The sequence below is a fragment of the Schistocerca nitens genome, chromosome 10 (assembly GCF_023898315.1).
Source record: "Schistocerca nitens isolate TAMUIC-IGC-003100 chromosome 10, iqSchNite1.1, whole genome shotgun sequence".
NCBI classification, from domain to species: Eukaryota; Metazoa; Arthropoda; class Insecta; order Orthoptera; family Acrididae; genus Schistocerca; species Schistocerca nitens.
This window is the reverse complement of record NC_064623.1, coordinates 165,649,405-165,663,663: the sequence shown is the minus strand read 5'-3', so window position 1 is coordinate 165,663,663 and position 14,259 is coordinate 165,649,405. Positions and strand designations below refer to the sequence as shown.

The following is a 14,259-nucleotide window of genomic DNA, read 5'->3' as shown; positions in this document are numbered from 1 at the left end:
AGTTGACGCTTGAAACACCCGACATGCGCTGCTAGCGCACGTCCTGAGGCTCACCATTATGTGCTTATGAGAGTTGATGGCAGCAGACCGTATTATTCGTTTCGGACCTCTTGATAAGTATGGAGGTGTGATTACACATGCCAATCACATCGCGATTACGGGCAGCATGGGGTTCACGCCTGAGCCTCAGGACGTGCGCTAGCAGCACATGTCGGGTGTTTGAAGCGTCAACTTCGCGTCTCAATATCTCGGGATGTAATGGGAATATTGCGATGCAATCAACGCCATTGTGTATGTGCTTTATCATGCTATGGATTGCTGAAGAAAAAATATAGGTCTATTTAAAAAAACATAAGTTTGTGTTAAAAAAACACATACGCTTTCGTTTTAGAATGTTTCCAAATATGTACATTCATGGGCCCCAGCCCTACATTGATACCGGTGAAAGTCGTTTTCCAATAGCTGTTATTGTTCCATAGATATTTTGGGTGGACAAGATAGCTGGGACACCCTGTATATTAGACTGTGGTTCTTTCCAGCACGACGCCAAGGTAGGTGGGAGTATCTGTGTGTTCTAGTAATGTCCCATCCCAGGTAACATTGAGCCTGTACTTTGCCTGCCTCGAGTTCATTTTCCTCGGCGGCGGTCAACAATGGAGGGCGTTGCTACAGTGACGAGTGCCTGTAGACCACGCGCTATGGCGCCGATCGCGTTCTCGCGCGTGCGCTGCCTGCTGGAGAACTATCTGCGCTCGGACGAGCGGCACCGCCCCAGGACACTCCCACGCGAACGCTGGAGCGCCCCGCCCACTTACCCGGCCTCGCCTCCGCCTCCGCCTGCGGTAGCGGCGACCGTACGCAGCCAAATCTCGTCGCCGGTCCTAGCGCGCGCTGCGGCCGTCCCTTTCAAGATCCTGCACGGCTTCGTGATTCCCGAAGAGGAGTTCGTGCGCCCGGGTTCCCCCGCCAACGCCGCGCTCAAGAAGTACGCCCCGTAGAGCGGGCTGGAGCCGCGACGCGGCGCCTCCAGCGGAGCTCACCACTGCCCAGCTGCATCACCCCTGTCACCACGACCATCGCCCGACGTGAGAGGCTGGCCAACCGGGCGCCTTGCGCTGTGGATTCAAAGCTTCAGGTACGTGCTGGGCTGGCCATCTATACAGGGTGTTACAAAAAGGTACGGCCAAACTTTCAGGAAACATTCCTCACACACAAACAAAGAAAATATGTTATGTGGACATGTGTCCGGAAACGCTTACTTTCCATGTTAGAGCTCATTGTATTACTTCTCTTCAGGCCGGCCGCGGTGGTCTCGCGGTTCTGGCGCGCAGTCCGGAACCGTGCGACTGCTACGGTCGCAGGTTCGAATCCTGCCTCGGGCACGGATGTGTGTGATGTCCTTAGGTTAGTTAGGTTTAAGTAGTTCTAGGTTCTAGGGGACTGATAACCACAGCAGTTGAGTCCCATAGTGCTCAGAGCCATTTGAGCCATTCTTTTGACTTCTCTTCAAATCACATTAATCATGGAATGGAAACACACAGCAACAAAACGTACCAGCGTGACTCCAAACACTTTGTTACAGGAAATGTTCAAAATGTCCTCCGTTAGCGAGGATACATGTATCCACCCTCCGTCGCATGGAATCCCTGATGCGCTGATGCAGCCCTGGAGAATGGCGCATTGTATCACAGCCGTCCACAATACGAGCACGAAGAGTCTCTGCATTTGGTACCGGGGTTGCGTAGACAAGAGCTTTCAAATGCCCCCATAAATGAAAGTCAAGAGGGTTGAGGTCAGGAGAGCGTGGAGGCCATGGAATTGGTCCGCCTCTACCAATCCGTCGGTCACCGAATCTGTTGTTGAGAAGCGTACGAACACTTCGACTGAAACGTGCAGGAGCTCCATCGTGCATGAACCACATGTTGTGTCGTACTTGTAAAGGCACATGTTCTAGCAGCACAGATAGAGTATCCCGTATGAAATCATGATAACGTGCTCCATTGAGCGTAGGTGGAAGAACATGGGGCCCAATCAGGACATCATCAACAATGCCTGCCCAAACGTTCACAGAAAATCTGTGTTGATGACGTGATTTCACAATTGCGTGCCGATTCTCGTCAGCCCACACGTGTTGATTGTGAAAATTTACAATTTGATCACGTTGGAATGAAGCCTCATCCACAAAGAGAACATTTGCACTGAAATGAGGATTGACACATTGTTGGATGAACCATTCGCAGAAGTGTACACGTGGATGCCAATCAGCAGCTGGTAATGCCTACACACGCTGTACATGGTACGGAAACAACTGGTTCTCCCGTAGCACTCTCCATACAGTGACGTGGTCAACGTTACCTTGTACAGCAGCAACTTCTCTGACGCTGACATTAGGATTATCGTCAACTGCACGAAGAATTGCCTCGTCCATTGCAGGTGTCCTCATCGTTCTAGGTCTTCACCATTCGCGAGTCATAGGCTGGAATGTTCCGTGCTCCCTAAGACGCCGATCAATTGCTTCGAACGTCTTCCTGTCGAGACACCTACGTTCTGGAAATCTGTCTCGATACAAACGTACCGCGCCACGGCTATTGCCCCGTGCTAATTCATACATCAGATGGGCATCTGCCAACTCCGCATTTGTAAACATTGCACTGACTGCAAAACCACGTTCGTGATGAACACTAACCTGTTGATGCTACGTACTGATGTGCTTGATGCTAGTACTGTAGAGCAATGAGTCGCATGTCAACACAAGCACCGAAGTCAACATTACCTTCCTTCAATTGGGCCAACTGGCGGTGAATCGAGGACGTACAGTACATACTGACGAAACTAAAATGAGCTCAAACATGAAAATTAAGCGTTTCCGGACACATGTCCACATAACATATTTTCTTTATTTGTGTGTGAGGAATGTTTCCTGAAAGTTTGGCCGTACCTTTTTGTAACACCCTGCATATGCTTCTACAAATATACCGGGTGATCAAAAAGTCAGTAAAAATTTGAAAACTTAATAAATCACGCAATAATGTAGATAGAGAGGTAAAAATTGACACACATGCTTGGCATGACGTGAGGTTTTATTAGGATGGCGCTCCACCCCATATTGCTAGACGCGTGAAAGATCTGTTGCGCGCGTCGTTTGGTGATGATCGTGTGCTCAGCCGCCACATTCGTCATGCTTGGCCTCCCAGGTCCCCAGACCTCAGTCGGTGCGATTATTGGCTTTGGGGGTTACCTGAAGTCGCAAGTGTATCGTGATCGACAGACATCTCTAGAGATGCTGAAAGACAACATCCGACGCCAATGCCTCACCATAACTCCGGACATGCTTTACAGTGCTGTTCACAACATTATTCCTCGACTACAGCTATTGTTGAGGAATGATGGTGGACATATTGAGCATTTCCTGTAAAGAATATCGTCTTTGCTTTGTCTTACTTTGTTATGCTAATTATTGCTCTTCTGATCAGATGAAGCGCCATCTTTCGGACATTTTTTGAACGTTTGTATTTTTTTTTTTTTTGGTTCTAATAAAACCCCATGTCATTCCAAGCATTTGTGTAAATTTGTACCTCTCGTATTCTGTGATTTATTCAGTTTTCAAATTTATACTGACTTTTTGATCACCCGGTACATCTCGATCTACCTACATGATTTTTCCGTAAGAGCGTGAAAACATTTAACAGGACGTACAGAATGCTCCACTGGACAATTTGAGTTAGGGTACCTGGAGTCGGAGAAGCCAGCTTAAGGGGTTAATAGGAAAAAAATCACATTGCTTTGTACTTTTTTGCACTGGAGAGCCAAAGAAACTGGTACACGTGCCGAATATCGTGCAGAGCCCCCGCGAGCACGTAGAAGTGCCGCAACACGACGTGGCATGGAGTCGACGGTAATTTCCAAGAATGATTGCCTATCGAAGTTGGAGGGCTCCAAACGATACATATCGAAGATGCGATAGTAAATCGATTATGGAAGTCTCGTGCCGCGCGTTATGATCAATTATTTGTGATAGTCATTTTTATCAGTTCTGCGTTGTTTCTTCAGTTCGAGCACATTACGTTCCCGCCGTAACTGATGTGATTCCATTGGAAATAGGCACAGTTTCTCTTCGTAGCGAGTGTAATGTGTACTGCTTCTCAAGTTTCTTCTGCGGATTGCCTCACATGGAAAACTCTAATTGCATGCATGTCCAGCACAGACAAATGTTTGAATTTTTGCCGGAAATATGGACTCCTGCCGGACGAGGAAAGCAGGGACTGTGTTGACTGTGGTGCTGCGATGCGATGCCTGTGAAACTCCGTGTGGACACTGAGATTCCGTTTCAATTTCATTCCGGACTTTGCGGAAAGCGAACCAGCGTCAGGAAAAATACGTGGTTTGAGTCCTCCAAATTATCGATTCAGACAAGTGTAATTCTTGTGTCTTGCTGGATTCGAGATTACACGTTGCAAGCCACAGCATCATAAACTGAGTTATCGCCAAATACCTTGTGTGACTACTTCGGGTTTTGCCGAGAAGTGTGCTACGTGATAGTGACAAATGACAGTGTGCCAATTGGTGGACCGAATAAAACAGTAGATGTAGATGACTCTCATATTGCTAGACGAAAGAATCAGATAGGACGACCTTCTAAAAGTGAAGTAGATCATATTTGGGTTTTTTGTGGGGTAGAAAGGGAATCACGCAAGTGTTTCGTTGTGAGGGTATTGTCCCGAGACCACAGACGGGTTTCAGTCGTACCAGACTCTCAAAGCTGAAGGGTTCAAGCACGAATTCGTGAACCACTCTGTGGAGTTTGTTTCTTCAGATGACACCAGTGTCCATACGCAGAATATACGAGGGCAGTTCAATAAGTAATGCAACACATTTTTTTTCTAGGCCACTTTTGGTTGAAAAAACTGGAATCTTGTGGAATATTTTCAACCATTCCCGCTTCGTCTCGTATAGTTTCATTGACTTCCGACAGGTGGCAGCCCTGTACAGAGCTGTTAAAATTGCGTCTGTAACGGATGTGCGTTGCAAACAACGGGCAGTGATCGAGTTTCTTTTGGCGGAAAACCAGGGCATCTCAGATATTCATAGGCGCTTGCAGAATGTCTACGGTGATCTGGCAGTGGACAAAAGCACGGTGAGTCGTTGGGCAAAGCGTGTGTCATCATCGCCGCAAGGTCAAGCAAGACTGTCTGATCTCCCGCGTGCGGGCCGGCCGTGCACAGCTGTGACTCCTGCAATGGCGGAGCATGCGAACACACTCGTTCGAGATGATCGACGGATCACCATCAAACAACTCAGTGCTCAACTTGACATCTCTGTTGGTAGTGCTGTCACAATTGTTCACCAGTTGGGATATTCAAAGGTTTGTTCCCGCTGGGTCCCTCGTTGTCTAACCGAACACCATAAAGAGCAAAGGAGAACCATCTGTGCGGAATTGCTTGCTCGTCATGTGGCTGAGGGTGACAATTTCTTGTCAAAGATTGTTACAGGCGATGAAACATGGGTTCATCACTTCGAATCTGAAACAAAACGGCAATCAATGGAGTGGCGCCACACCCACTCCCCTACCAAGAAAAAGTTTAAAGCCATACCCTCAGCCGGTAAAGTCATGGTTACAGTCTTCTGGGACGCTGAAGGGGTTATTCTGTTCGATGTCCTTCCCCATGGTCAAACGATCAACTCTGAAGTGTATTGTGCTACTCTTCAGAAATTGAAGAAACGACTTCAGCGTGTTCGTAGGCACAAAACTCAGAACGAACTTCTCCTTCTTCATGACAACGCAAGACCGGAGCTCACAAAACTTCAGTGGACTGTTCTTCCTCATGCACCCTACAGCCCCGATCTCGCACCGTCGGATTTCCATATGTTTGGCCCAATGAAGGACGCAATCCGTGGGACGCACTACGCGGATGATGAAGAAGTTATTGATGCAGTACGACGTTGGCTCCGACATCGACCAGTGGAATGGTACCGTGCAGGCATACAGACCCTCATTTCAAGGTGGCGTAAGGCCGTAGCATTGAATGGAGATTACGTTGAAAAATAGTGTTGTGTAGCTAAAAGATTGGGGAATAACCTGGTGTATTTCAATGCTGAATAAAACAACCCCTGTTTCAGAAAAAAAATGTGTTGCATTACTTATTGAACTGCCCTCGTAGAACGGCTGTGGAAGTCTGTCAAGTGCACGATGAAAAGAGAAGGGCGTCCAGGACAGAGGGACGAACTGTATTTGTTCCAGTACCTATACTTTCACAACTTGCGTTTGCAGGGGACAGTCGACGCATGCGACACTCTGCCGATATTCCTGCGCGATATTGGCAGAGTTTACCTTGGGTACGGGAAAAAAGGAATTGTCCCTGCAGCTTACACATCACGGGGACAGTCACAAGACGATAACACCGATGACGACTAAGGTAAGTCGTCTCCTTTCAATTTGCAAGTGCTTCTCCAACGCTTTCCTTTTGTCGTTCTGCAGTAACACCTTCAAACATACCCGTAACGCGCGCCACGAGACTTCCATAATCGATTTACTATCACATCTTCTATATGTATCGTTTGGAGCCCTCCAATTTCGATAGGCAATCATTCTTGGAAACTACCGACTCGACTAATGTTTGAAGTAGTGCTGGAGGGAACCGACACCATGAATCTAGTAGGGCTGTCCATAAATCCGTAAGATTACGGTGGGGTGGATATCTCTTGTGAACAACGCGTTGCAAGACATCCCAGATATGCTCAATAACGTTCATGTCTGGGGAGTTTGGTGGAGAGCGGAAGTGTCGAAACTCAGAAGAGTGAGAAGAGTGTTCTGGAATGCACAATGGACAAGAATGGATGCAGGTTGTAACTTCCCAACAGTAAAATAAAATACCTCCCAACAGTAAAAAAAAAAAAAAAAAAAAAAAAAAAAAAAAATATAATTATGTATTATAACATTCATTCACATTCAGCGTAACCTACCAACAGATAAATTCCGTAACCTACCAATAATAAAAATGTGACTAATCTCTCAATAAAATTGTGGCACCTTTCAATAATTAAATGTGAATTTAAACTGGTAAATTTTGGACGTCAGCAGTGCTACGCCATGGCCCTGAAAGATCATACTGAATAAATTGAAAATTCTTACCTCAATGAAGTCGCCGGATAACGCATGTATATATCTGCTCCTATAAGAAATTTTCTGGCACAGCCCAGTGCAAATCTGGCCGATAGATTTTTCATTTTTAAAAGGAAACAACTGATTTTTCTTTACAATAATCGGGATGACCATGGATTGGAGAAATTAGTAAATTCTTTAAATTGAGATGAATGATTGTCAAAACTTAATTTTTATAAGAAAGATTATTATTGAGCGAGATTTTTTTTATAACATTTACATGGGACTTGATATAACGATACTACAGGGTTATTACAAATGATTGAAGCGATTTCACAGCTCTACAATAACTTTATTATTTGAGATATTTTCACAATGCTTTTCACACACATACAAAAACTCAAAAAGTTTTTTTAGGCATTCACAAATGTTCGATATGTGCCCCTTTAGTGATTCGGCAGACATCAAGCCGATAATCAAGTTCCTCCCACACTCGGCGCAGCATGTCCCCATCAATGAGTTCGAAAGCATCGTTGATGCGAGCTCGCAGTTCTGGCACGTTTCTTGGTAGAGGAGGTTTAAACACTGAATCTTTCACATAACCCCACGGAAAGAAATCGCATGGGGTTAAGTCGGGAGAGCGTGGAGGCCATGACATGAATTGCTGATCATTATCTCCACCACGACCGATCCATCGGTTTTCCAATCTCCTGTTTAAGAAATGCCGAACATCATGATCGAAGTGCGGTGGAGCACCATCCTGTTGAAAGATGAAGTCGGTCTCCAGTTGTGGCATGAGCCAATTTTCCAGCATGCCCAGATACACGTGTCCTGTAACGTTTTTTTCGCAGAAGAAAAAGGGGCTGTAAGCTTTAAACTGTGAGATTGCACAAAACACGTTAACTTTTGATGAATTGCGAATTTGCTGCACGAATGCGTGAGGATTCTCTACCGCCCAGATTCGCACATTGTGTCTGTTCACTTCACCATTAAGAAAAAATGTTGCTTCATCACTGAAAACAAGTTTCGTACTGAACGCATCCTCTTCCATGAGCTGTTGCAACCGCGCCGAAAATTCAAAGCGTTTGACTTTGTCATCGGGTGTCAGAGCTTGTAGCAATTGTAAACGGTAAGGCTTCTGCTTTAGCCTTTTCCGTAAGATTTTCCAAACCGTCGGCTGTGGTACGTTTAGCTCCCTGCTTGCTTTATTCGTCGACTTCCGCGGGCTACGCGTGAAACTTGCCCGCACGCGTTCAACCGTTTCTTCGCACACTGCAGGCCGACCCGTTGATTTCCCCTTACAGAAGCATCCAGAAGCTTTAAATTGCGCATACCATCGCCGTATGGAGTTAGCAGTTGGTGGATCTTTGTTGAACTTCGTCCTGAAGTGTCGTTGCACTGTTATGACTGACTGATGTGAGTGCATTTCAATCACGACATACGCTTTCTCGGCTCCTGTCGCCATTTTGTCTCACTGCGCTCTCGATCGCTCTGGCGGCAGAAACCTGAAGTGCGGCTTCAGCCGAACAAAACTTTATGAGTTTTTCTACGTATCTGTAGTGTGTCGTGACCATATGTCAATGAATGGAGCTACAGTGAATTTATGAAATCGCTTCAATCATTTGTAATAGCCCTGTATATATGCGTGAGGCCGCTTTTACCTTATACTACATCGGTCAGGCACCGCCATCGCTCCCCCACGACTGGCCCAGCCAACTCCATACACACGACTGCTCGCTACTCCTTACTCCTACTGCTACACAGTTCCTACTCCATACAACATTGCTCTCTGGTATGAGATTCTCTTACAGCCTACACATCACAGGCAGCGCGTGAGGAATCCATCAAAATTACATCTGCTCGAGTGTGCTAACAACAAATTCCTTAATCGTGGACCTCTTACAAGGTGATCAGACAGGATACTTACATACGTGTCACCTGTCAGAGTCGTATCTAGACGTATCAGAGGTCCCATTTCACTCCAACTGCACACGCCCCACACCATTACAGAACCTCCACCAGCTTGGACCGTCCCCTGCTGACATGCTGGGTCCATGGATTCATGAGCTTGTCTCCATACCCGTACACATCCATCCCCTCGATACAATTTGAAACGAGACTCGTCTGACCAGGCAACATGTTTCCAGTCATCAATAGCCCAGTGTCCGTGTTGGCGGGCCCAGACTAGGTGTAAAGCTTACTGCCGTGCAGTCGTCAAGGGTACACGAGTGGGCCTTCCGGCTCCGAAAGCCCGTATCGACGATGTTTCGTTGAATGGTTCGCACCCTAACATTTGCTGATGGCCCAGCGTTGAAATCTGCAGCAGTTTGCGGAAGGGTTGCACTTCTGTCACGTTAAACGATTCTCTTCAGTCATCGTTCTTTCAGGTTTTCCGGCCGCAGCGATATGGAAGATTCGATGTTTTACCAGATTCCTGATGTAAATGGTTCACTCGTGAAGTGCTCGTACGGGAAGATTCCAACTTCATTGCTACTTCGGAGATGCTGTGTCCCATTGCTCGCGCGCCGACTGTAACACCACGTTCAAACTCACTCAAGGGGGGTAGGACGTCAAACGGGCCGACTTGGAGCAGGAGAGGCACCAAAGGCATTTTAATTTCCACTGTCTATACTTTTACAAGTAAATTCATAAAACTTTGTCAGCTTGACGAGGAAGGATTCAGGATTTACACTTGTAGCAGCGGAGGTTCAAAAACATAACAAAATAATTTTTTTTACATGTGAAAGTTCATCATTTTTTCACTTACTATTGGCTGCATTTGTTGCTATAGGTACTTTTCTTCATAAGTAAGAGAGACTGTTCGATGAATTTTGCACAGCATACAAACCATGCTTACAGGTGTCTGAAACTCTAGAATCTATTTAATTTATGAAAAAATGAATGAGCTGTTACGTTTTAAACTTTATCTTTAGAAAAAAAATCAAATTTTGTAGTTAATTACCTCAATTTTTACCACAGTTTTTAATAGATTTGGAAAATTCTAGAGTTTCATACATCTGTAAGTATGGTTTGTATGCTGTGCAAAATTCCTCAAAGAACTCTCTCTTACTTGTGAAGAAAAATGTACCTATAGCAATAAATGCAGCCAACAGTAAGTGAAAAGATGATGAAGATTCATTTCTAAAAAAAATTATTTTATTATGTTTTTGCACTTCCACTGCTATGAGCGTGAATCCTGAATCCTTCCTGGTCATGATGACAAAGTTTTATGAATTTATTTGTAAAAGTATAGACAGTAGAAAATAAAACGTCCTATGGTGCCTCTCCTGCTTCAAGTCGGCCCGTTTGACGTCCTACCCCCTTAATCCTTGATAACCTGCCATTGTAGCAGCATTAACCGATCTAACAACTTGTTGCCTTTTATAGGCGTTGCCGACCACAGCGCCGTATTCTGTCTCTTTACATATCTGTGTGTTTGAAACGCGTGTCTATATCAGTTGCTTTGGCGCTTCAGTGTATTTACATTAGTTACAGCTGAGTGAAAGTACCATCCTACAAAATGTGCTGAAACTGATTGCCATGAACCTCAATGCAAGCATGACATCGGCGAACAAGATTCTGACGCACCCTGACAAATATCCCTGGTGTGTTTTGAATTATGTCACAGACAGCTACAATTCTGGCACCTAATTCCATCTGCGTATCCATTGGGGTTTCGCACACAGGTGACTTCAGATATCCCCATAGGAAACAGTCAAGGAAATTTAGGTCAGGTGATCTCACAGCCGCCGGCCGGTGTGGCCGTGCGGTTAAAGGCGCTTCAGTCTGGAATCGCGTGACCGCTACGGTCGCAGGTTCGAATCCTGCCTCGGGCATGGATGTGTGTGATGTCCTTAGGTTAGTTAGGTTTAAGTAGTTCTAAGTTCTAGGGGACTGATGACCACAGATGTTAAGTCCCATAGTGCTCAGAGCCATTTGAACCATTTGATCTCACAGCCCATGGAATAGGACCCGCCCTTCCAATCCAGCGACCAGGAAATACAGCACTCAGATTACGGACCTCCACACTGAAGTGAAGCGTTGCATCGTCGTGTTGTATCCACATCCTCTCACGAACAGCCATGGGTACGGTCCCCAACACAAGTAGAACTCTCTGCACGAACATCAGACGGCCAGGTAGAAGATGTGGGATACTGCCCACCTGTGTCTTTGTGTGTTTAGGTTGCCTAGGTGGCTGTTTCCTCGGATATATAGACAACTTTTTTTTTTCTTTTTTTTCCTTTATTGAATTTCAATTCCCCATCGGGGCGAGCTGGCAGCAGAATATGCGCTGCTCTTCAGCCGAAAGACATAGAACAAACAATAGAAGACATTTAAAAATATACAAAGGAGAAAATATGGTGAACGTAGATATAAAAAAGGGGGAATATCATGGAAGGCAATAGACAAAAAAAGGGGCGACTGTAAAATGGAGATAAAAACCGTAAAAAAGTAGTGCACACAAAAAACCACACACTGGGACAATTAAAAGAACACAAGGCACAGTATGACCAGAGCATAAAAGTATCGACGGATGGCGTAGCACATAACAAACACTGACAGTGAACCTCAAGGTAGCACACAAATAAAATACACCTCTTGACACACAGGAGAAACAGCACTAAACACAACACTGATGTGGCACACTGACGATGATCAATACAGAGGATCTGCCAGGCGCAAGGAGATGAGGGAGGCCGGAAGAAGGGAGGGAGGGAGGGGAAGAGAGGGGTGAGGTGGGCGGGGGGCGCTCTGAAGAGGGCCAGGTAGGGAGGGATGTGGGAAGGAATGAGGCAAGGATGGGTTACAGGGTCTCAGGGGAGGGAGGGGAAGGAGGAAAATCCGCTCTGGGAGAAGGAGGGGAGAGGAAAAAGGGGGCCCTGGGGAGGGGGGGGAACAAGGCCAGGTTATAGTTGGAAGGAAGGGTAGATGTCACGGCGAAGTTCATCATCTGGGAGGAGAAGACAACATACAAGCAAATCATATTAATTGAGTTTATTACAGTAATAAAATTGAGAATATTTAACTTCGTATGTACATCGAGTTGTCGCAAGCAATTGGTGACATGCAAATAATCAATGTTCTTCGCTATATACAGTGTCCATGCAAACTGATCACACAAGTTCATATGGATCACAAGTTACAGCTCTTCTAGTGCTCTCTTCCAGTCCGGGTCTACTAGTGTGCGTCTTCTACTGTCCGGCCGAGGCTGGCAGGAGCGGCGCTTTTATTCTCTTCATGTGGAGGCCGCTCCTGTCGTGGTGCAGTCACAGTCAGCCTGCTATTGGCTGACGTCACCTCACAGCCCTCTATTGTATCGTTCTTGATCTTCGTGACAGTGCTTGGGTTGGGTTGTTTGGGGAAGGAGACCAGACAGCGAGGTCATCGGTCTCATCGGGTTAGGGAAAGACGGGGAAGGAAGTCGGCCGTGCCCTTTCAAAGGAACCATCCCGGCATTTGCCTGGAGCGATTCAGGGAAATAAGAAAAAATGTAAATCAGGATAGCCGGACGCGGGATTGAACCGTCATCCTCCCGAATGTGAGTCCAGTGTGCTAGCCACTGCGCCACCTCGCTGGGTACGCCGGAGCTTGTCGTTACGCCGGAACACAAGATACGGCCCAATGAGAGTGTCGTGTACAGTGCCGGCCCAGATATTCACAGCAAAACGCACTCCGTGGTGTGATTCTACTACAGCGTGAGGGTTTTCCTCACCTCACACATGGCTATTCTTGCTGTTCGAAACACCATCACGATCAAATGAGGCCTCGTCAGCAAACAGCACGATTTGGAGGAAATCTGGTCGATCAATCCACTTTTCGAGCAACCATAGACTCAATGCGACCCTTGGTGCAAAGTCAGTCACAAACATTGCATGGACTCGTTGTGGTGATATGTGTGTAATTGTTGTTCGTGGAGAATGCTACACGCTAGTATGTGCAGCGCCCATTTCACGTGCAATTTTACGAGTGGTTGTAGTGGGGTCCACTGCAATACGTTCCGGCACCTCCTCTTCAAAATCGGGTATGCGAGTGGTCCTCATGTTGCCAGGTCCCTCGTTTCTTCTTTCCAATGAACCAGTCTCCCTCATTCGTCGATCGAGAGAAGTAAACACTCGCCCTGATGGACGATGCCTGTCCCTGAACAGCCTTTCGGCAGCGAAAACATTGCAACGTACTTGCCCATACACAAGGTGCATGCCAGTGAGTTATGTGAAACTGTACCAGTACTGCTCCATCGTGTTGTACTGCACGTCTTTGAATAGCACTGAGTAATGAATGGTTCTGTCGTTGATTCATAGCACGTGCTGTCATGGGACAATGTAAATACGATACAATAGAGCCATCGTATTGGCAAGTAGAGTGAACAAAATCTGCATCATGACTTCCTAGTAATCAGGCGTGTCCTCCTTGTTTCCTTGCAGGAAATACGAAGGTTGACTGAAAATGCCTCCACCTTCGTAACTCGTCAACAGTTGGCAGAATTGGTATGCGACAGGTACTGGTTTGTTCCGTAGCCTCTTCTCTACAGCTCCAGTTGGCGGGAAACGTTAACATTAAACGGTTGTGTTGTTACAGTGTAAAGTATGGAACCCTGCGCAGACGGTCGGTTAGTGACATTTAAGCAACGTGCAGTCATTGAATTCTTGACAGCAGAAGGTGTCACCCCAAAGGTGATCCATCACAGAATGAAAGCAGTTTATGGTGAGTGTGTTGATCTGAGTACTGTGCGTCGTCGGGCGAGTAAGTTTAACCCTTTCGTGGGCAAAATTATTGAGCAGTTTTTTTAATGAATGGAGAGCAGATAGTAGTTAACAGATAGGTATATTTATCATACAGAATAACAAATTTGCTCCAACTGTGAAAGTGAGGTCACACAACAAGGTGGGAAGTATTCTTCCCACTGCCCTTCCTTGGAGTTAAATGACAAAAACAACTTTTTCAATAAATGTCATATTTATTTGATAAATGTTCACAATTACTTGCCATTAAATTTTCTGAAACATGGGTCTATGCAAAGAGGTATTTGACAATATGTACAAACCCAGCGAGTGCTCTTTTCCACAGCATTGGTACTACAATGACGGCACGTCTAGTAGGTTTCTTCTAAAATGGGTTGATGCTCCCCTACAGCCACATGACCAAAATATTCAGGTACTTTA

The 14,259-nt window shown here is 46.0% G+C and overlaps 1 protein-coding gene across 1 annotated transcript in view; it reads left to right on the top strand.

Moving 5' to 3' along the window:
• Positions 1-698: 698 nt before the first annotated feature.
• Positions 699-14,259, top strand: part of LOC126209963 (uncharacterized) — a 71,463-nt gene continuing 57,902 nt past the window's right edge. The window contains exons 1-2 of the mRNA XM_049939076.1: positions 699-835; positions 940-1,135. Coding sequence (XP_049795033.1) covers positions 699-835; positions 940-1,135 — 333 coding nt within the window. The remainder of the gene's footprint in view (positions 836-939; positions 1,136-14,259) is intronic.